At 41.7% G+C, this 23,925-nt stretch overlaps 1 protein-coding gene across 1 annotated transcript in view; it reads left to right on the plus strand.

The window, feature by feature from the left end:
- Positions 1-23,622, plus strand: part of rapgef2 (Rap guanine nucleotide exchange factor (GEF) 2) — a 119,660-nt gene extending 96,038 nt beyond the window's left edge. Inside the window, 20 exon segments of the mRNA XM_034227598.1 lie at positions 205-357; positions 810-974; positions 1,251-1,358; positions 1,458-1,661; positions 2,787-2,895; positions 4,070-4,346; positions 5,272-5,432; positions 6,247-6,487; positions 7,375-7,758; positions 8,953-9,164; positions 10,036-10,159; positions 10,573-10,596; positions 12,656-12,879; positions 13,613-13,780; positions 14,751-14,900; positions 17,022-17,208; positions 17,699-18,216; positions 18,927-18,952; positions 18,954-19,343; positions 21,053-23,622. Coding sequence (XP_034083489.1) covers positions 205-357; positions 810-974; positions 1,251-1,358; positions 1,458-1,661; positions 2,787-2,895; positions 4,070-4,346; positions 5,272-5,432; positions 6,247-6,487; positions 7,375-7,758; positions 8,953-9,164; positions 10,036-10,159; positions 10,573-10,596; positions 12,656-12,879; positions 13,613-13,780; positions 14,751-14,900; positions 17,022-17,208; positions 17,699-18,216; positions 18,927-18,952; positions 18,954-19,295 — 3,777 coding nt within the window. The 3' untranslated portion in view covers positions 19,296-19,343; positions 21,053-23,622.
- The last annotated feature ends 303 nt before the right edge of the window (positions 23,623-23,925 follow it).

The raw sequence follows: 23,925 nt of genomic DNA on the forward strand, positions 1-23,925 counted from the left end.
AATTCATCAATCGTTTAGTTGCTATGTAGAATACATTTGTAATCTATCGGTTGTAGTCATTTTCCATTAATGAAGATGTTGTTTCAGTAATATACATGTTTAAACTATACACAACTCCAATACTGTAAAGCATGTAGGATACATATAGTTTGTGTCAAATGTTCCATCCCGTCTCTAACTCTGTGTTTTATCACTCTGCTCCAGTTTGTGTGCATAGCCCAGCAGGACTACTGCTGCATCCTCAACCAGGTGGAGAAGAACATGCAGAAGGTGGAGGAGGAAGGGGAGATCGTCATGGTGAAGGAGCACCGCGAGCTAGACCGAACCGGCACCAGGAAAGGACACATCGTCATCAAGGTAACACGTCAAGGCTCAGCAAATTCACATTTTCCATTTAAAATTGGAGTGTCACTCAACAGCCAACCAAATAATGACAGCTAGATATTCTAACAGATACGTACTCGCCAATTTGCTTGAAAGATTGTTTTTTATAGAACACATATTTATTTTTTGTTTTGTAATCATCAACTGCACCGATAAATACATTTGCAATAAGTTACTTATTGACTTTTTTACATTCGTTACTGCCTTGAACGTATTGTTCTTGTATTTGTATGGTAATGTTGTATTGTTTTGTAAGCGTACTGTTCAATGTATCATAGGTCCAATTTACAGTCACTAGCTTGTATTATCAAAATGATACTTATACTGTCCGTTATGTGTGATTGCACCATCGGGAATGCCGCTGTACTCTGTGTAGTGACAATAAAAGGAATCTAAAGAAATAAAACCATTATTTTGAATCTCAGGGCACATCGGAGCGTCTCACCATGCACCTGGTGGAGGAACACTCAGTAGTGGACCCCACCTACATCGAGGACTTCCTGTTGACCTACAGGACCTTCCTCTCCAGCCCCATGGTCGTGGGCAGGAAGCTCCTGGAGTGGTTCCACGACCCCAGCCTCAGGGACAAGGTACGGGAGATAATCTTCATGAACTGATGACATAACTCAAATATTAATGATTGATAGAATATCTGATGTAAAGAAAAAATGGAGTGTATATCCTGAAAACACACACATTGAGTAATTGATAGCTTGCATGAAAATAAAGGTACTCCGGCACACATTAGCAAAGATATTCCATGAACCATAAACATTTTAGGTCCAGATGTTAACTATATAATGCATGAACTATCAATCCACCAGTAAACAGTTTATTGACCCGTGCTGATCATGTGATCCCTCCAGGTTACACGGGTAGTCTTGCTGTGGGTAAACAATCACTTCAATGACTTTGAGGGTGACCTTGCCATGACTCAATTTCTGGAAGAGTTTGAAAACAATCTGGAGAAAGAAGTAAGTATAAAAAACCTACACATTAATTACTCAATAAATGTACTTCAAATATGCCATGTATTGCACTTTCCTTACATCTGTGTCCTCTTTGTCTTCCAGAAAATGTGTGGGCACCTCAGACTGTTAAACATAGCGTGTGCTGCTAAAGCCAAGCCGCGGCTGGTGACGCTGACCAAGCCGTCCAGGGACTCTCCGCTGGCCTTCACCCTCCTCGGAGGTCAGGAGAAAGGTTTCCGCGTCTTCATCGATGCCGTGGAGCCCGGGAGCAAGGCAGCAGAAGTTGGCCTTAAGCGTGGAGATCAGGTAGGATATTTATCACATAGAAACCTTCCTTCTGCTGTGAGAAAGTGTCTGAAGTGTACTCAAATATTTGACTCTAGGGAGGAAAAGTGCACATAGCCTTTAAGTTATACACTTTTTGGCTTCAGGCTACAATTGAGAGCAACATTCACTCCTGTCACACAGACCAGCACTTGAATAGAGCATTTTTCTGGTGTTGAAAATTCATTTTTTGTTGTGAAATTGGTTTTACATTTTGCTATAACTACCATTACAAGTTTTTTTTTCGAAAGTTGCCAGTAGCTGCAGGCTTTGGCTTTCTTCTCGCGACTTGACTGCTCAAACATTTTCACACTCTGCAGTCCTCAGGGCTTTAAGAAAAGTCCCTTAATCCTTGAAACCATCTTGAGAGTGTCTGGATGCGAGCTAAGCCCTCTCGACTCCAAACATCCTCTGCAGCTGTTTCCCCAAAAGGAAGCGGAGAAGCTGGCATCTTTTAGAAGCATTCACTCTCTCACACACACCTTTTTACCAGCTTCTCTTACAATCATCATACATTCAGAACCTGTCCCTGCAGAGCTGTGGTATTAGTCCCATTTGTTTCGTCATCGTGCCATAAGCAGAAGTCTCTTACTGTAAGTAGTGAAGTAGTGTCGCTAATCGCCGCTGATCCCAGACGTTTTGGTCTAATAAGTCACTGCTTACCTGCATCACAGCGGCAGAGGATGGTCTCTGCGTATGTTACGGTCAAAGGTGACTTCCACTTCCACTAAAAAGGAAGCGGCAGAGGTTAGCATATTGTGTTAAAATGCAAATATCCGGCCTATTAAGAGGGCAAGCTGTGAAGACAATCTGAAGGAGACATGGCTCAGATGAATGTCTTAAAACATGTGTTGGACTAAATGTCATGCCAGAGGTTTTCCTCTTTGTGCGCTGAATAAATGATGTGGTTCAGAGATCATCACCTGGAACATTAACATTAGTGCAAGGCTTAACACTTTCTGCCCTGATCCAATGTGGCATGCAGTTATTCACAATGAGGTCGCCTTGGTAGATTTGGTATCGTTGTAATTCCAGAGTAAAAAGTTGTATTCTGCCAATTGTTTGCTAAAATGCACCGGGTTTATTTCTTCATTCTTCCTCCTGCAGATCTTGGAGGTGAACGGGCAGAACTTCGAGAATGTGCAGCTCAACAAAGCCAACGAGATTCTGAAGAACAACACACACTTGTCCATAACTGTGAAAACAAACCTTTTAGGTAAAGTTGCATCACATTTATAAGATACAGCTTGTTAGAATGATGTGGAAATGTGAAGGGTGGCACGATATTCAAACCTGTTTCTCCTTTAAAATGCTAATTTATTTTTGAATATTCATGTATGATTGAAGGCCCGTCTCTCATGCACTTGGGCATGAGTTTGGCTAAAAATATATTTTATTTGACTAGTGAAAAGGAAACATTTAGTTTCTGATTTCACAACACTTGCATCTGCGGACTTCTCGTGAATTCAGTTGTGATAACCGGTACATAAATGTGACCAGTAAGCTTTGCAAGTAGATATTGCTCAGTTGTATGATGTCACAAAAAGCATTCGGAACTAGTGTATTAAATGTCCGGCAGTGGATCAGTCAGTAGGGGCTTGAACTGGGAGCTGGATGGTCGCCGGTTCTAGTCCCCGATCAGTCCTAAATACGGAGTGTGGACTGCTACTTGGAGAGGTCCCAGTTCACCTCCTGCCCTGCCGTGGTGCCCTTGAGCAAGGCACCGGATACCCCCCTTCACCCCCCTCTCACTCCCATTGCTCCCTGGGCGCTGTGCAATAGCTGCCCACTGCTCCCAGTACTAGACTCCTGGTACTATGGGTTAAAAGCAGAGAACACATTTCACTGTGTGCTGTGTGCTCTGCATGTGTGACCATTAACGAGGGTTTCATCCCTCCCAATTCTATTCTATTAAATCAATGAGAGCCATTTCAACCAAGAGAAAGGATCCTAATAATTACAGAAGAGACATACGTGCTTTGAAAGCTAAAATAAAGAGACTGGGTTAATTGTGTCCATACTTATAAATCAGAATCAGAATACCTTTATTACACAGAAGGGAAATGTACATCGTTATAGCAGAAGAGAGCTTAATGTTACCTAAGTAGCATGCATACAAAAAGAAATATTAAAGATAAAAATAAATTATAATAAAAGAAGTTACACAATTTACAAAAAACACATCCTGTAACAGTTCTGAAGATTTAGCAGCCAGGTATATATTGCACAGTTATTAACGGCATATATATATATATATATTGCACATATTGCACATAGTTGGTGGTTAACAACAAGGAGCGTTATAGTCTGTGTTTACAGTGTTTATTCCGTTACTAATTCTGAATACGTTCTCTTACTAATTATTTGTCTCCTCTTCCCTTTCTGTCCAGTTTTTAAAGATCTGCTCACCAGGCCAGAACACGACCATGATCTGGACGGTGAGGAGGAACACGAGAGAAAGAACGGAGCGCCCCACCTCCCAAAGATCGGAGACATCAAGAAGGCGAGCCGCTACTCCATCCCCGACCTGGCGGTGGACGTGGAGCAGGTGATGGGCCTGGAGAAGGTCAGCAAGAAGGCCAAGTCCAACTCTGTGGGAGGACGCAACAAGCTGAAGAAGATCTTCGACAAAACACTCACCAGCATCCTGCCGCCTAAACCATACAAGTAATTACACTGGCACACAGATCTGTGATTGTTCTCTATCCAAAGAGCTGAAGGCATGAGGGAGAAAGATAGGATGTTCCTGTGTTTCGTTTGAGGTTTTGATTAATACAATGGTGTGCAGACGAAGCAGTGATCCATACACCCCCATCTGATTGAGACTAATTGGGCTGTTTGTCTCCACTTTCCTAAATTGTTAAAGCTCAGGAAAAGTTGTCCTTTTCTCCCGACATTGCACCACGCTGCTCTGATTGATTTCTGCCAAGCGAATGTACAATCATCAATCACCTGCTGAGCTGAGTCAGACGGATCTCGATGCTTCTGATCTCGCGTTCAGTGTAGTTTTCAAAGAAATATTTAACAATCATTTCCCTGATGAAACGTGGGGCTTATGCTATGAGTTAGCGCCATAGCTCCTTTTCCCTGAAGCTTAATAGACCTTATTTTATGTTTTATAAAAATGTCAAGGCAAACTTTTTTCTAGTGCTGCCGGAAAACCTTGAATAAAAGTGCATATTTTTGACTTTTTTATTAGACATAATTTAAGTGCTGACACCAGATCAGCTGACAGTGACAGAAGAATGGATGAATGAATAATAACGTGATATAACTGAGAAAGAATGGATAATATATTAGTAAAAACTAAGATGTTAAAGTTAAGTTTTGCCAATACTGAGTTGTTGTAACTATTCTTGGGGAAAGTGGGATTCTCATACTGTTTTCTTTAATGATCTAGCACCAGGTTTAGCTCTAAGATCAACCCTAACTCTATTTATATTTATCGACCAAAATATGACCATAAACTAGTAAAAAATCTAACTTTTTTTACCTGCAGAATTTACTAGTATATGGGTCCACAGCAACCAACACAAATATCGCCCCCTGCCTTTTGTTGACAGTACTGATACCTCCTCTCTTGTTTCCATAGTGACGTTTGCGTGGGCCAATCGCAGGACGACAGCATCGTGGGGATGAAGCAGTCCAAACAGATCGCACTGCCAGCTCTGCCCGTCAGCGGAAACCTCTCGTCGTCAAACCCCGACCTGCTGCAGTCTCACCACCGTATCCTCGACTTCAACAACCAGCCTGGTGAGGACTAACTCCTGCTCTGTGGATATAATGTGCAGTGTGTGCATTTTTCATCAAACATTAGACTTCATCATAAGAAAATAAGATCTTAAAACGATCATTATGTCCTTCATTAAATGTTTTTCTTACGGCTTATTTGAATTAGCAGCAGGGGAAACATACTCAAACATTTAATGGGTTACTTTAAAAAATATATATATTGTTCCTTTTCCTGGGGACAGTGGGTTTCTCATCAAGCCGTTATTTTAATGTTCAGGTTCATCTCACACATTGATATTTCTGTTCATTTCTGCTGTTCTGGCTAATTTCAGTTAGGAGCTTTGGAAACGTTGCCTTACATTTAATGGGCTTTACATTAATAGAATATACATATAGTACCTATACTTGTATCCCCTTTACCTCCTGCTCATCACATGTTCTTTGTGTTCCTCCAGTCCCAGTCATACCGAGTGAGTATGTCTCTCCCTGTGTTCCTGCTTCTTTGTCAACTCCTTAATGTCAAATTCGCATACATACAATTCACACGGCACATAATTATGGTTTTCCCTTTAAATACTTTGGAGATTTTGGGTCCTATGATTGGTTGTGCTTCTGATCAAACTAAGGAATTACGGATAATAAGGTTTGCGGGTGACATCCAAAAGATGGATGCTGGTGATGGATGCTTGCTCAAAGAGAATTCTTGGAAGATGGAATGACTGTTTATTCATCTTAGGAAACAAAGAAGAAATTGCTTAAGAAGTTCATACCTCTCAGTCAAAACAACGCTAATAAGTGAGCATCTATCCTGATTATGTATTCTTGTCACCCTCAGATATGTCGGACCAGGTGTTGCGAGTCTTCAAGGCGGACCAGCAGTCCCGGTACATCATGATCGGGAAGGACACCACGGCGAAGGAGGTGGTGGCTCAGGCTATCAGGGAGTTCGCTCTGACAGCAGCTCCTGAAGCGTACTCGCTGTGTGAAGTGTCCGTCACTCCGGAGGGCGTCATCAAACAGAGGAGGCTACCTGACCAGCTCTCCAAACTGGCCGACAGGATTCAACTGAGCGGCAGGTAAATACATCTAAAACCGGATCAAATGTGAAATTCTATATCTGTCGCACAGCAGGAACATTCACAGCGTTACAGCAAAGGGGACGGTGCGGGTTCCTTATATAAATGTTGATTTTTTAAAACAAAATGGTGTTGCTTTTCTGTCCAGGACTCTTTCTCAACATATTATTTTAACTCCTAGACTCTTCTGGTTAGCTAAAGTTCAAATGAAGATGGAAAAAAGCTGATATTCACAATTATTTTCTTAATCAACAAACCTCAATTGATAACGTATTCAATAAAGTGCCAGTAACAGCAATCACATTGTTCAGGGACACAAAGTAGAGGGCTCTAAATTGTTTGATTTGTTCGGCAAACACTTAAATACAAAACATTTCTAGTTAAGCATGACATAAAATAGAGAAAATAAGTACATTCTTACGTTAGAATAGCTAAACTAGCAAGGATTTGGCCATTAAGTGATTCATCTGTTATAGAATGAGTTATTTTTCAGTTATATGATGCAAACGTTGATATGTTACGGCTGTTGACAGTATTTTCTGATTTATGGAGTGATAAAAAGAGATATCCAAAATCCCTTCTGTAAAAACTTTAGATTCTAATATGACTACAAAATGAAACAAGAATGTTGAACCTGACTTTATCCAATGTTCAGGTTCCTGAAATGTATTAAAATATGCGCGTATTTAATTAGATAATGGCTCATTTGCAAATGTAAACATGCTATTTCAGAAAACTTGTAATACGAAAAACTATTGTCTTAATGTAAGTAATTAACTGGAGAAATGTCTTGCTGATGTCTTTAAGTTAAAGAAAGTACCCTATTCACCTGTAGTGTCTCGCCTTAAAGAAAGGAAATATAAACCACACCTTTCCCCTTTCACCAGATACTACCTGAAGAGCAACATGGAGACGGAGACGTTGTGTTCGGACGACGACGCTCAGGATCTCCTGCGGGAGGGCCAGATCTCTCTGCTGCAGCTCAGCACGGTCGAGGTGTCCACGCAGCTCTCCATGAGGGCCTTCGAGCTGTTCTGCGCCATCGAGCCCACCGAGTACATCGACGACCTCTACAAGCTGCGCTCCAAGACGGGCTCGTTCAGCCTGAAGCGCTTCGAGGAGGCCATCAACCACGAGACCTTCTGGGTGGCCACGGAGGTGACACGCGAACCCAACCAGCTGAAGAGGATGAAGAACGTGAAGCACTTCATCAAGATCGCCCTGCACTGCCGCGAGTGCAAGAACTTCAACTCCATGTTCGCCATCATCAGGTGAGACGCAGATATCTATACAGAGATGGCATAAGTACACACATCCTTTACTCAAGTAGAAGTACAGATACTCGTGTTTAAAAATACTCTGGTAAAAGTAGAAGTACTGACTAAACTTCTTTACTCAAGTAAAAGTAAAGAAGTATGAGCTTTGAAATGTCCTTGAGTAAAAAGTACCCATAGCTACCAGCTATTTTAAAGAGTAACTGACCTCCCTTTATATTAACAGAACAATAATGTCATTGTTAGCTAATGAATGTTTCCATTGGTCCCTCTTCTTTAGAGAAGACCAGGAAATGATGGATACACGGATCGTGTTCAAATCAATAGGCACGCAATGACTCTAAATAATAATGATCACGCCACCAAACACACATTCAAACTAAAGGAACCAGCCTGTTTGGAAAATGTAAGAAGTAGAAAGTACAGGTATTTGTGGAGTATACAATGAGTTGTGGAGTAAAGTACTGATACCAGAAAAAATTACTTAAGTACAGTAACAAAGTATTTGTACTACACTACTTCCCAACTCTGGATCTATATATGTGGAGGGAACTGTGCCATTGTAATTTATGTTGGTTATATCAGTGGACTGATACAGGATTTTTATCAACACATTCATTTGTGATTTTGATTTTAACCTATTTTGTATTCTTATTTAGTTCTGAGGAGGTGTAACTTATTTATTTGATGAATTCTAAGAAATATATGTTTGTGAACTTATAAACTAATATATATCAAGGCAAGGCAGGTTTGTTTATATAGCCAGTTCAACCACAAGTCAATCACAACATTGTATTACGTCAACGTACGAAAAGTATTAGGGAATAAAATGACATTTACAGTAAATACATTTTAAAACATTAATTAAAAAGTCAGCGAAACATAAATAAAAAGCAAGCTAAAATATAATTAGACAGGTATGTAATACAAGAATAAAAGTTACAGTGCTATTTAAGATATATGAATATTATTTGATTTTTTTAAAATGCAGTGTCAATCAGAAAATTATTTAGCCTTGATATTAAAAGAAGTTAGAGTAGCAACAGACCTGCAGTTTTCTGGTAGTTTGTTCAAGATATATGCAACTTAAAACCTGAATGATGTTTAGTTTGACCTCTGGAGAAAGAGCTTAAATCGGCACTATTCTTCCCACTCTCATGCTTATTATGCCCCCCCCCCCCCCCCCCACAGTGGTCTGAACCTGGCTCCAGTCTCCAGGCTGAGGGGAACGTGGGAGAAGCTGCCCAGTAAGTACGAGAAGCTGTTCAGCGACCTGCAGGACCTCTTCGACCCCTCCAGGAACATGGCCAAGTACAGGAACGTGCTGAACAATCAGAACCTGCAGCCGCCAATTATCCCCCTGTTCCCCGTCATCAAGAAGGACCTCACCTTCCTGCACGAAGGTAGGTCACATGATCTGTCTATATAAAAGCTTCACACTTACATATTTGTAATTGGTAAAGCTTGCAGTAAGAACCAGGGACTAGACATCTTTTTAAGTGTCTAAGTCATGGCTATACTGCCCTGACGTTTTGAGGCAAGTTAGATAGCTTGTATCAGGGTTCTTACGGTCATTAAAAACCTGGAAAAGTCATGGAAATTCAAAATGCTAATTCCAGGCCCTGGTAAAGTTATGGAAAACAATATTTTTCCCAAAGTTTTGTAAAAGTCATGGAAATGTAACTAAAGTTGCATCAAATATAATTTATATTTTATCTAATCGCCGAAATAGTAATACTATAATGATAATACATACTGTATGGTATAGTAATGAAACGTAAAATGGCATTTAACAGATTTGAGTTGCTTTAGCGTGTAGAAGCTAGTAAGCCTACTAGTTTTAGATAGGCACAACATGTTTCAGATGCAGACCTTATTTTCCTGTTCCATGTTAAAATAAACCATTTTCAGTGGTACCGCTGAGAAAGAGTTGTTTTTTTGGTCATGGAAAATTAGGTAAAGGTCCTGGAGAAGTCATGGAAAAGTCATTGAAAGTCATTGGTGAAAAAGTGTATGAACCCTGTTGTATTAAACAATGTCACATACAGTAGGGTTCCTGCTTAATGTTAGCTGTTTAAAGACTTGCTTGCAGTTTCCTTTAAAATTGTACGATTTATTTACATTTTTAAACATGTCAGATGATGGTCCTTACTATATTTGAACAAACTGCATAGATGTGTATTTGCAGGGCAGTGTTATGTGTTTATTCTGCATTAGTTTGATCAACTGTGTAAAATGTCAGTAATTGACTTTCTTTCTCCCCTCGTTTCTCAGGCAATGACTCCAAAGTGGACGGCCTGGTGAACTTTGAGAAGCTGAGGATGATCGCCAAAGAAATTCGCCATGTGGGTCGCATGGCCTCTGTCAACATGGACCCAGCCCTCATGTTCCGCACAAGGTAAAATAGATCCTTACGATCGAAGCCAGATGTCATATTAAAAAGGATCCATCACCCTCCCTGTAGGTCCTGTCAGCACTCCACTTCACGTAGTCAGTCAAACTTTCTGCCTCACGCTTCTCTCTCAAGCAGCTGTTCCCTCTGGCAACTGTTTCCTCTGGCAACTGTTCCCCTATACACATTGTTGACGTATAATGTGCACAGTGCTTCAGTGAAAGTGTGTCTTTGTCTAATGATGTGACTTCTTAGTGGTGTAACCATTTGATTTCCTCTCTACTGACTTTCACATGGGTCAAATTTCTCTTTTTGGTGATCTTGGTGGTCTTTCCTGTCCTAAGCTTTGTCTCTTTCTCTCTCGATTCATCCACCCTTTGCCCCTCCATGCTTCTCTGTTCATGGCACCCACCCTCTAGGAAGAAGAAATGGAGGAGTTTAGGGTAAGTTTGGTGACCCTATGACCTTTTGCCCTCCCTGCACCACGGTTTCTTTTTTCTGCCAATTTGCTTGCTTCTTTTCTTCTTTTCTCAAACCTTATTAACCGGTTAGAGTTGAATCCTCTCACTAACACTGCCTGGCCCTAACCAAAGGGCATTGAAGGAAACAAGGTCACATTATGCTAGCATTTGGTCACGCTGGACTATTTTACATTAACCCTCCTGTTGTCTTCGGGTCAAATCTGAACGATTTACTACTTTCATCAATCATGACCTTTTTAGTTTTACATTCGATTTCATTAAGGCTTTATGATATCCTTCACAGTAGACATTTGAACATATACAATTGCTGATCACCACTTTCATTGCATTTTGGATGATTTAGTCAACTTTGTAACACCCATGGTGTTCCCGGTCAAAAATGACCGCCATAAAGAAAAGGAATTAGTAACCATCCGGATCAGATCACACACACACACACACACACACACACACACACACACACACACACACACACACACACACACACACACACACACACACACACACACACACACACACACACACACACACACACACACACACACACACATACATACATACTGTAGATGTGTGTGTGTGTCCCTTATGTGCCCATCCCCCCACATGGATCACACCTGGCACACACACACACACACACACACACACACACACACACACACACACACACACACACAAACACACAGAACAATTTGACACATTTCCCACTCTTATGTGCCCATCCCCCCACATGGATCACAGCTGGCACACGCAATACATGTTCAGTGTCTATTCTTTGTATATTTACTGCAGTTTTTCATGTGTACCAGTCTGATACAATATGTACAGTTTGAAAGGGTGTTAAATGAAATTTGGTGATGATTAATGTTTTTTGTGTTAATGTAATAGCAGTTAAAACAGGACCGGTCAAATTTGACCGCGAACACCAAAGTAAGGGGGGGACGGGGACGAAGACAATAGGAGGGTTAAACATACTGTAAATTAATTACACAAATGATTGGGAAAACACACAACAACGTATTATTTTCTGTTGGATTCCAGTCGTATGTTAGCAAATGTGACCTTTCTTGACATGTTTATCTAACAAAATGCATGCAGCTTCATTTTCAAAGTTGTACTTGTTTTTGAGGTTTGATCTGTACATTAAAGCTCCAAACTGCCAGATATTCTGGATATAAAACATTTTTATCATCATGCTTTACATTCCTGTGGTCGAATGGGACATCGCTGTGAATTTACGGAGACATATAACGGGAAACAGATGGGAAGCACATTGCGCTCACTAAAGGAACACGTTTTCTGGTAATTATGAATTCTGTGTCTCGTAATTATGACTCAGGGTCTTGTAATTAGGAGAAAGCCATCTTGGAATTACAAGATCTGTATCTCGTAATTGTGAGAGTTGTTCTTGTAATTATGAGATCTTAATCTCGGGGAATGTGAGGTGCTATAGTAGGTTATAATTACAAGATCAGAAAGCAGTACTTGTGTGCATTTTTGGAACTGAGCATCTATATATATATCTTATAGAAATGATATGTTTTGATAGTCAGTGTCTTTCAGAAGCATTTTTAAGAATATCCATATGAGAAACAATAAAGAAAATAGATATTTGTCCACTGATGAGAACAAATCTAACTATTGTTTTGTTTACTTACTTAATGAGACCATGTGCAAGTAAAGCTTTTACTACCACTACGAGCTGACTCAGGCCACAGCAATGTAAACTATGAGTGTGCTATACTAGCAGAACTCCCCCTCTCTACTCCCCCGTTGTTTGACTACAGCCTCCCTCCCTCACTACCCCCCACCCCCCCCTCTGCTGTCTGGAATGACTGGAATGTTTTGCAGTGGAGAGAAATACCTAAAACTGCTCTGTGCATGTCCAAGTTTAAACACCAGCCCTGTAATAATACCTGTACATTATGCTTCACTCGCTCATTCACAGACTATTCTAATAAGTCTTCCTTTATTCTTTTCTATGTGTTTATGTGCATGTTTCCGTGTGGGTGCACATGTATAGGTCTCTAAGCCAGGGTAGTGCCAATGCGGCGGTGCTGGACGTCACGCAGACCGGCGGGCACAAGAAGAGGGTGAGACGAAGCTCCTTCCTGAATGCCAAAAAGCTTTACGAGGACGCGCAGATGGCCAGGAAGGTCAAACAGTATCTGTCCAACCTCAGCCTGGAGACCAACGAGGAGAGTCTGCAGACGCTCTCCATGCAGTGCGAGCCCTCCATCAGCACACGTGAGTTTGTGACAGACACATGCAAGAAAGATTGAATATGACTAGTCGTCCTCCAATCGGAAGGTCGCTGGTTTCATCCCCAGCCTGTGCAGTCAACATCTCGATCAGATAAGATACTTAACCCTGAACTGCTCCCAATAGTGTGTGAGTGTGTGTGAATGTAAGTCTCCTATGAGCAGGTGTATATCAGCCTCTGTATGAATGAGTGAATCCTGACTTGTATGCAAAAGCACTTTGAGGTGTTGCACAGACTGGAAAAGCGCTATATAAATGCAGCCCATTTACCATCTACCATGATTATAATGTATAAGATAAACTCTTACTGTCTCGTCTCCCAGCAGAGCAATTATTTCTAGAATATAATTAGAGTTAAATGTTGATTACTTGATTTTGTTGAGGTGCATATTTCTCTGGAGACGTTTGTGTGTTCCCAGGATTCAAAGCAGACACAGACAGGGTGGAGTAACAGGACACTCAGTCCTGCTTTAAGACTCATTGGCAGTGAATTAAAATGACTGAATCGCTACGCCAGTTCCCCGTTGTTAATGCCAACTTCACTGGCTGCTAATGCATACACAGAAAGAACAGCTTTGACTATCAAACCCCAGCCGTTTTGTTAAACTTCACAGAACATTCCTGCCTTCTCGTATGTCCTTTTGCCTTTATATTAAGACCTACATTCTAATTCTAACTGTGTAATGGGGGTTTGCTCTGTCTTTTTTCCGCTACCCAGTGCCCAAGAACGCCGGTGGGAAACGACCAGATACTTCCCCGGTGGTGTGCCGAGCGGCCAGCCAACAGAGGGGCCAGCTGGCCAAGGGGGGCCAGGCCCTGCAGGTCCCCGCCGTGGCCCTCTACCCATCCCGGAAGAAAGTGCCAGTCAAGGATCTGCCGCCTTTTGGTAAGTGGATGTCAATCTTTATGAAGCCCGGTATACAAAAATACATTTTGAATGTGTACCTACTGTATACCTATTTCTTTCAAGCAACTACATTTGTTTTAAATATTAGAACTAGCACTTTTTTTGATGCCATTGAGAGGTATTTGTATCGAGAAATGTGTATGAGTTTTTGTAAAAGTGTAATGCATATGGAGAGTGGCCTTTAATATCGTTAGATTTATCAAAATTAGTGAAATATGTCCACAGTTAATACTTATATTTCTATTGTAGGGACCTGTCACGTGTCGTGTCCCATAATTTAGCTAATATCTCACCTAATGTTATTGAATTTTTTTATTTTATTAAACCTTTATTTAACCAGATAAAAAGCATAGAGATAAAATCTCATTTACAATGCTGACCTGGCCAAGAACCTGGCAATGTTACACGTTCTTACACATAACACAGACATATAAAAAAAACGAAGTATAAAACAAAACAAAAAAAGCAGTCACTACATTGTGCACATTTGAGACAGTAAGAAAGGCACTACTTATTACTGCAAGAGCAGCTGGTGGTAAGGACCTCAGACAACTTCAATTTAAAACAGGCTATAGGGACAAGTGCCGTCAGTTTAAGGCGTGATTGAAGGTCATTCCAAGATCAAATTAATACAACTGTAAATACAGCTTATTCTCTTATATAATAATGTTTGGCAGTGTTGTATGGTGGTGTAAGCCTTTAGAAACCTCCTGTTCCCTGTCCCTTTTATGTGCCACCATTGCCCACTTTCCTCTCCCTCATCCTGTTATTTGCAGACAACAGCCGAACCAGCGTCTTTATGACAGTGCTGCCACCTAGAGGCTGTCTGACCAAAAACAGCTAATTCAAAAAAAGAAAAAGTCCCAGACAATGCAGTCGCGCAGCTCGCTGCGGGGAATGGCAGAGCTCCTCGTGCTAATTCTGCTCATCTTCTTGTAAATGTCCACAGGCACCAACTCCCCTCAGTCTCTGAAGAAGATCCTGTCTCTGTCGGAGGAGGGGAACGAAAGGCACCGGAGGCAGCCAGAGGACACCGTGTCCAACGCCTCCTCCCAGCTCTCCTCCCCTCCCACCTCCCCACAAAGCTCACCCAAGAAGGGTAAGCCAATAATCCTTCCCCCCTCCCCCCTCCCCCCTCCCCCCACCCCCCACACCATCTTCATGATCCTTCTTTCTGTCACCATGGGCCACACATGCCACCTGGTGGTTGTCAGTATGCACTGCAACATGTTTCAGATGGTGTGTTGGGCAGTAGGACTCAGTCTGAAATATTTCGTCCCACTTTAAACCACTGCAGCCATGTTTATAGGCTGCAGCAGTACAAACTAGTCAGGATGTTTGAGTGAATGTAGGTAACACTATTATAAGCCTTAATACCTGTGTTTTAAGTTGTAAGGCTAACAGTTCTAGGTTTAAGGCAACAGCCACATTGTTGGCAAAAACTGGTTATACTTTAAACAGCATTTGTAACAGCCTCTTCAACATTTCACTATTTTTACTAGAAATGTGTCTTCGTTCGCTCATGATACTGGACAGATAGGGAAAGTTGAACACAGCAGGTTAACAATAAGAGTATCATGTCAACTAGAATGACAGTAGGAGAGCGCAGAACTCTGTGAAGATTATTTCCACAAAGTAAAACAAATATTTCCTGTATGCAGCTTGTGATTTGAATCCACTCTGAAATGAATTATTTCTTGACTGTCTTGAAATCGGCCCAGTAGTAATCCAGCTGACTAACAAATGAAAAAGCTATATACAGTATACTTTAAAGTGCCAAATGCAGACAGTTATGAAATCAAATAACCTAAACATATTGATGCTTGAATACCATAAATAAAAAACATGAAAGGTACATAGTGCTCTGCTGCAAAAATAGTGGTAAGCATTCAACATGTAACTTCTTCTTGATGAAACCAACTCCCAAAGAAGCTGCTAGACTGGATGCTTTGAGAACTTTCTGATCTGTAACTGGTTCCTACATTATCTTAGAAACTGTTTCCTCATGTAAGTGTATGTGTCCGCTCTACAGTCTGAGTTTGATTTGCATGTGGTTTTCTAGTGACTCATGTTGGAGCCACATCATTACAATTAAGACTTCCTCAAAATTATAATCAAGACGTTCTTTTTTGGTCAGACTCAGTCATTCAGAAGTGAGGAGGTGATTGAGGTGATGGAGGCGAAGGAATACAACACATTCCACAGTGACAGTTGTCTATAACTTGAGAATATGTCTTTACATGTGTCAGCGATCATAACCAGTGATTTCTTTATATTTTTCCAGACTTTATTATGTAATTCCCATTCCCTTCACGCTTATTATCTAAACTTTTCCACACTCTTCAGCACTTTTCCCTAAAGAGCTGCTTGGCTTACTTGGAAAATTGAACTCTACAATTACCCTGCAGTCTGTGTGACGGCTTGTTTCAAAACACTGACTGAGACAAGATATGTGGATTAAAGATGATTTATGATGACGGATGAAAAACAGTTGATCCACCATAAGTTAGTTTAATGTTGGGAGCTTTGTGTTGGAATGAGACCCAGTCAGCATGCATGAGAGGGCTTTATCGTGCTTTCATTTAGAACAAAGTATTTCATGCTACTTTTTGCAATGAAGGCAAATCAAACGGACTAAAGCACATGCGTTAAAGGTCCCCTATTATACTGTTTTTTATCAATATATTACAGGTCTCAGAAATATACAAAACATGTCTCTGAAGTGTTTGGCTCCAAACACCAAACAGATCATTGCAGCATTACCCATAATCCCCTCTGTTTCAGCCCTGTTTCAAAAGGGCTGATTCTCTGTCTGTTACTTTAGATGAGAATAAGGAGCCCCTCCCCACGCCCCTCTGAGAGAGATTTGGTTAAAAAGAACACAATAGTGCTCTAGGAGGAGGTTCAGGTGATACGGTGTGTGTGGGGGGGGGGGGGTTACCTTGGTTGGTGATTGGCTAATGGTTACACAAGCCAAAAAATCGTTATGACATCATCAAGTGGCCAAAATCTGATCAGCTCATTTTCAGACATTTTTATATAAATGGATCAGGACAAAAAGTGAGAGAATCTTTTTTCCTGAAACTTTCAGAATCTCTTTCCACAGAGGGGACACATGTTGATGTAGAAGAGACATGAACATGTGGATTTTGCATAATAGGTGACCTTTAAATTGAACCTTTTTAACAATTCCTTTCCTCTTCCTTCTCCTCTCCTGCAGGTTACAACGCCTACTCGGACTCTGGTAACAGTGAGATCTCCTCTCGCTCCAGCCTCGTCAGTAACTCCTCCTTCGACATGGCGCAGGACGAGAGGAGGCTCCGTCACTCTGGAGTCGGGGAATCCAACATCGTGGGACAGCGGCTGGAACGAAGGGCAACAACCGACTCCGACCAGTACAGCCTCGGGTAGGAACATTAGGAGTTTCATTTGAGGTTTAGTTCAAAATAACAGCGGCGTTTCAGATATTTGTTATAAAAGCTAAAACAAATGCACAAATGGAAAGTAGATGAGGAAAATGTTTTGGTAGGACTAGAATAGGTTTTCGTTAAAGAACATGACATTATATTTGGTTTTTCACAGTAACAATTACTCTGAGTTTAAATAAACAGTTTGTAAAACCCGGCCCCTTAGTAACTGTTACTGGGATTGTCAGTGTAACATTTTTTATATATAGCATTTTACTGCTTGATTTCCATCTCTTTTTAGTCAGTTGAGCAAGTACCTTGTATGGCAGCCTCTGCTTCTGTGTGATTGGGTGAATGCTGACTAATACATGTAAAGGTGGTTTGAGGTGTTAGTAAAACTGAAAACACGCTAAATATATGCACTCTATTAACCATTTTATGTATCTGCCCTACAAGTTAAGTAATTATCTTTATTTGTATCCCCTCTCAGGTCATATTCATCGATGCAGGACTGTCGGGGCATTTACTCCGGCTGCCCCACGGTGCTCTCCTCCCCCAGCTCAGAGGAGCTGACCCAGGATCAGGGCGATCGAGTCTCCCTGGACGCTGCAGACAGCGGGCGCGGCTCCTGGACGTCCTGCTCCTCGGGTTCCCACGACAACATCCAGACCATGCAGCAGGGCCGCAGCTGGGAGACTCTGGCCTTCGGTGGAGGCGGAGGAGGGGGGCTGCCTCCTGGAGGTCCGGAGGCCCTTTTAGGGGGGCACGCTGCTCTGTGGGCAGCCCAGGCCAGGGGCAGCTGGGCTTCAGCTAGCTCCTCCTCCTCCTCAGCTGCGTACTGGGGGGAGGACTCTGAGGGAGACACCGGCACCATCAAGAGGAGGGGGGGGAAGGACGTGAACGCCGACGCAGAGACGAGCAGCATCACCTCCACCGGCTCAGAGGAGGCCAAGCACCTGGGCCGGCCCTCCCCCTCACCCATCACCACCGGGGGGAAGGGACTGCTGAGTGAGTGACCGCACCTAACAGTCCTGCTTCTTTGAATAAGTCAAGTTTTTAATGGAAGGAAAACATTTTAAGTACACAGTATTTTTATCACAGAAGAAAGGGAAAGTCTAGCAGAAAAAACTGTAGGGAGAATACTGTGTAAAAACAACATGAAGGCACAATGTATCCCATAAAACCACAACGTGACATTTCTAAACTCGTTTTTTTTGCATTGGTTTAACAAACAAGGAACAATGTTTTAAATTGTGCAAACATTTTTGCATTCTCAGATTTATTTTTTATATTCAACAGGCATTTTAAAAAATCCATGAATTCCTCCATGAGGCAATATGTTGAAGTCATTAAATCAAGACATAGTGGATTTGAATGCAAAAGAGCAGGAACATATTGTCCCTCTGCTTTCCTGGGGGTTTTAATATGTCGACCATGCCCATGTGCCACAGACCGTTGTTCCATTGAATCCCTCCTCATTTCCTGTCATTATCTATCACTATTTACCCAACCAGTCGAGGCAGGGAGGAATATTAAGTTGTTAGGGTTACAGAGAGTTTATAAAGTACAGTTTAGCCTTCTTCTGAAATAAAAAAACGTTGTTATTATCTCTCAAGCTACAGTATAGAAACATCTGTCCTGACTTTCAAAAATAGGGAAAAACTGCCCCTTAAAGACAGTTTTTAAGTTCCATCATTGTTGCTTTTGTGTCCCTCCAGCACGGAAAGAGAGTCGTTACCGCGAGCCCCCCCCCGACCCCCCCCGGCTACACGGCCCTCACCATCTCCGACCTGGCTGACGGGCAGCACCCCCCCCCAGCTGTCCCCGCGTCCACGGCTCCGCACACAGGCCGCCGGCCCCCGGACTACTCCACGGCTCTGCAGCGCTCGCGCATGGTCACCCAGTCGCCCGACTCCCACCAGGCCCAGCAGGGGGCCAAGCAGCGGGCGGGGGGCCTCCACCGCACACGCTCACCGGCCGAGGAGCAAGAGGCTCAGGAGGAAGAGGAGGGTGAGTCCTTGTCTTCCAAACTAGTCGCTCTGAGGAAGCCAAAGCCACAGCGTACACGCGAGACTCCCAGGCTCTGAGAGTGTGTGTGCGGGGGTTAACAGGCAGGGCCCCTCTCCCCAAGGCAGGTAAAAACTCATTTATCAGGTTGCCCCCCCCCCTCTCTCTCTCCACTCCGATGAACCTGCATGTGATCAGGGACACACACCTGGACTGAGACTCACCATTCCTTCACACACACACTTCCCACAGTAGGATCGGCCCCTCTCCAAATCACAATTCCCTGTTAAAATTAAAAATGTACATTTATTATTTATGACCTGGGAATTGTTCCTCTGGAGTGGGACCCTCACCTTTAACCCACAATGTGTCATCATGCATGAGTCATACGGTGGGCCTGGTTCTCTCCACCACACATCCTGCTCTCTCTCCGTCACACACACTGTGCCGAGTAGCCTCCATCAGCAGGCACAGTGCTGATCCTCACCATGCAAACTGCCTGACACATGCACCCCCATCCTCCTCCACCCGCACGCACCCCCCACCCCACTGCAGAGACTCTGGATGATCCTGCATCATGTAGAAGCACTCTTTATACACACAGGTGTCTCGTGTTTCACCAAGGATATCTCACTCAATCAAATATCTCACTCTGATCAAATCAGGATCATCAGAAACAGAATTGTTATTTATCCCATGGGAAATGTTGTTTAGTGACAATAACGTTTAGAAAAAGATAAATAAAAAATGTGTATATTAACACAAGATGTTAAAGTAGGAAGTATAAAAAGAAAAGACATATTTGTCTGATTAATTTAAGAATCACCAAATAAAACCCTTCAACAAAAAACAACATTAATCTACACTAATAAAACAAGGCTATTTTTTTATTTTTGGTCCTTTGACTGACAAATGTTTCATAGTTTAACTGTCCACAGTCCCTTAAGAATACAATAAATAAGTAATACAAATATTGTATAAAACAAAAGGCGCTTGCAGAGAAATAAAGACATTTCAGTGCATGGAAATCAAATTGATAAAACATGCATTTTGTAAAACTTTATAAGGCAATCTGTATACACTACCCTTCTGTTAATATACAAGAAAATACATAAAAGACAACATGGGTTAATATAGCTGCTGAGAAAATATGTGGCCAACAAAACATCTGTCATCATCTGTTAATGAGCTGCGTATCTTAAAAAACTGCGTATCTTAAAAGACAGAAGAAAAATCACTATAAATTAAATCAAAATGATAATGCAAATGTTGCCTCTAAAGAAAAGACGTCCCAGGGAACCTCAAAATAATTTTGATGAATCAATAATATTAAAAAGATGTCACTGTAAGTTGATTTTCACATACTGACATAAACCCTAAAGCAGCGGTTCCCAACTTTTTTCAACTCGGGGCCCACTTAAGAATCAAAAAAAATGTGCGGCCCACATTCAACTAAACAATACGGAGGCTAAATAAAGTAATTGACCGTTGCTAAGGAGGATCAAGAAAAAGAAAGGAAAAGAGGTTAAAATATACAAATATCTTAATAATGAAATGTTTCCACACAAATCATAATGTTTTGCAAATTATTTGGCGGCCCACTTGCAATGCCTTCGCGGACCACTAAGGGGCCGCGGCCCACAGGTTGGGAAACGCTGTCCTAAAGAAAACTGTGTTTGTCAGGAATCCATTTCATTCTAACTCAACACTGCTGTAGTTCCTCTTTAGATTTCACCTTTCACTAAAGTGCACACCTCTCACTACTTTTGTAACTTGAAAGATAGTTCATACACTGCACGTCCACATTAGAAGTAACCTTTCCTGTCTCTCTCCACAGAGGATGAACAGGTGTCAGCGGTCTGAGGGACAGCGGACGTCCTTCTGCAGTAAACCGAAGTCCCCCTGGTTTTGGGGTGGGGGGGCAGGATTTAAGAGACTGACAGACCAATGGACTATTCATCATCAGTTACGTACGTGCCTGCCTCCTCCACTCGGCTCTCCCTCCTGATTGGTGGATTCCTCTGCTCGTCTCCCTCCCCTGCCTTAAAGCATCATCGGGGGTTGACTGACCCTGCATGCAAAAAATACTGTGAAGAAGAGAAGGAGAGAAAAAGACGAGGACAAAACGCCTGGCACTTTGGATAAAAAGACTACAGAAATAAAACTGGTGCTGGGAGGAGGGGTCGACCTGGCCCCACACACACACACACACACACACACACACAGATGTTGCTGTGGGAGACAAACACAACACAACAGCATCATGACGTGTCGAACTTCATCTGCACTTTGTCATTTTCTACTTTCGGAGAAACAGAACAAATAAAAACAAAGCAGACTTGAGGAAACACCTTCCCGTTAGATTTCATTTTTTTTTTTTGTGTTATTTTCTCGGACTGATTGCACTCTTGGCGGCCGAAAACAATTGAAACTGAGTTGGCCCAGGACTGAAACAACCCATCTTACGAGTGTTTTGAACTCTGCATCCAGTATTATCACATGTGAAAGCTTATCAAGTGTTGGTTTTTAAATCAAAGCTGGGAGGAGAGCCTGGTAAAGAAGAGCCAACATGCACAGTGTACTGACAAACACACACACACATTTTTAAAAACAGCACTTTCAGCACAATCCTAGATGTTACCAGACATTTGGCCCGAGTGAATCATATCTGCGGAGCTCCTATTGGTCATATCAAAGTCTTTTCCCTCATCCTGTTGCTTGCTCCAGAGTATAATGTTTTCTGTGGGTGATATCAAAAAGCACGGAGGACATTGAACCCCCCACGGAAAGCTGAGCGGACATGTTGGACTCCATCAGAGGAGAGAATGATGATTTAACCCTGGAGGTTTTGCCCAAATGAAATGGAGCCTGGAAGAAGGTGAATCAAAGCTGTGAGCAGTTAGCGAGCGCTCACTGACTTTAAGAAAAGTTGCCTCTCCTTCCTTTATTTTAGCATTAAGGGATCACACATCAGCATATTTCAGAAGCTGCCAACGTGTACAATTGTGAGTGTACCTCTTAACTATCTACCTTGTTACAGATGATCTTGTACAGAGTCTTATAACAAACCCTTTGAGAAAAATATATCCACAGATTTGGCTTTTTTTCTTTTCTTCTCCTCCCTGAACATAATGCCACATTTTGTGAATGTCCAAAGCGCCTTACGATGCCATGATTGCATACATTTCTTTGCATGGTCGTTCCCGTCACAAATCACCTTGTTTCAGGAGCAGTCTTGAATCAAGCAATAGTGGAGTGAAATGCCTTATTCAAGATACAACCCAATTCAAGAGACTTTTTGTGAAGACTCAGTACAAGATGAAGCCAAGCATTTTGTTTCTGTTTTGTTCTCCGCGTGGCTTCAGACTGTGGACACCTCTCTCTCTGCGGTCCCTTCAGAAACTCATCCTCAGAATCTCCTCTCCGTTACATCGGCTCAGTGGACGCTGTATGTAAGTCACATTTCCTGCATCCAGTTTTTCCACTATTGGAAGTGACTGATTTTTTTTTAATTGTTTTGACTCCGGTGAGGAAGTTGACATATGAAGAAAACTTTTTTCAAGGCTGCCAATCAGAACGATCGTGAATCCAGTTGTGAAAAGTACCGTTGTGTTTTCTTCCACACTGAGTCGCGCTGATCACATTGATCAGTCTCGGAAACTACAGACTGAGAAAAAGATGAATGAGTGTTTCCCCACTGTGGTCTGTGACTATACACTAATGATTTCCTGGGTTTCCCTTTTTTGTTATCGTAATTCTTTTTGTAATGGCTGCAGATAGATTGTTAATAATTTGTTTGTAATACGGTGGTGACATGCATCATTCACTTTCATCGAACTCTGAAGATAATGTGCATATTAGCGGGGCCGAGGCCTATTTCTAAAAACAAAAAGTTGCACAAAAATGTACAAGCGTAAAGATAAGTGTAGTAGGTAGAACTGCTACTCCGTTTGGTGTGTGATGTCAGTGAGAAATGTACATTTAGCTGGTGATGACCTTCTTTTCTTCATTCTTTCTTGTACTACTTTGACCTGTATGTCTTTTAAAAAGACAATTGGTGGAGTACGTATCAGTTGTTTTTGTATTTTTAATACAATAATTGTAAATATTGGTTATATTTTTGTTCAAATGTACTATGTTTATGCCTCAACATCCAGTTTATATGAAGCTGGGAATCAATAAATACTGCATAAAGAATCAACACATAGGTTTAAATGCACTTATTCATTTCTTCTGCATTTCGATGTCTTTCTTTTTCCATTTCCTTTATTTTCCTTCAGAGGATTTCTCCCCGGATACCGTCTAGTGTTTGCACAAGTCATGGAAGCAACTTGAAAAGTGTAACTCTCATACTTTTCTATCTGACCGCAGTGTGTCAGAATTAATAAAAAAGAGATATTGAAGTCTTCTCTTGCTTTTATTTACTTGTTTTGTATTGTCTTAATATCCAGAGCTGTGAGAACAATGCAAGTCCCAACTCTCGTTTCCTACTATTCTTTATTTATTTCGTTTCTTACAAGGTTCAAGGTTCTTTATTTTGTCATACGAACATAGCTACAGTGTTGTTATGCAGATGAAAATCTTAGGTCACAGGCTCCTCAAACAATGCAACACAATAACACAGATAAACAGAAAAGTATAGTGCAAGTAAATAGTACATACAAAAGAAAAATAGTTTGAATTAGTGCAATAAGAGTATATATGCAAGTT

Source organism: Gymnodraco acuticeps, unplaced genomic scaffold, assembly GCF_902827175.1.
Source record: "Gymnodraco acuticeps unplaced genomic scaffold, fGymAcu1.1, whole genome shotgun sequence".
Taxonomy (NCBI): Eukaryota; Metazoa; Chordata; class Actinopteri; order Perciformes; family Bathydraconidae; genus Gymnodraco; species Gymnodraco acuticeps.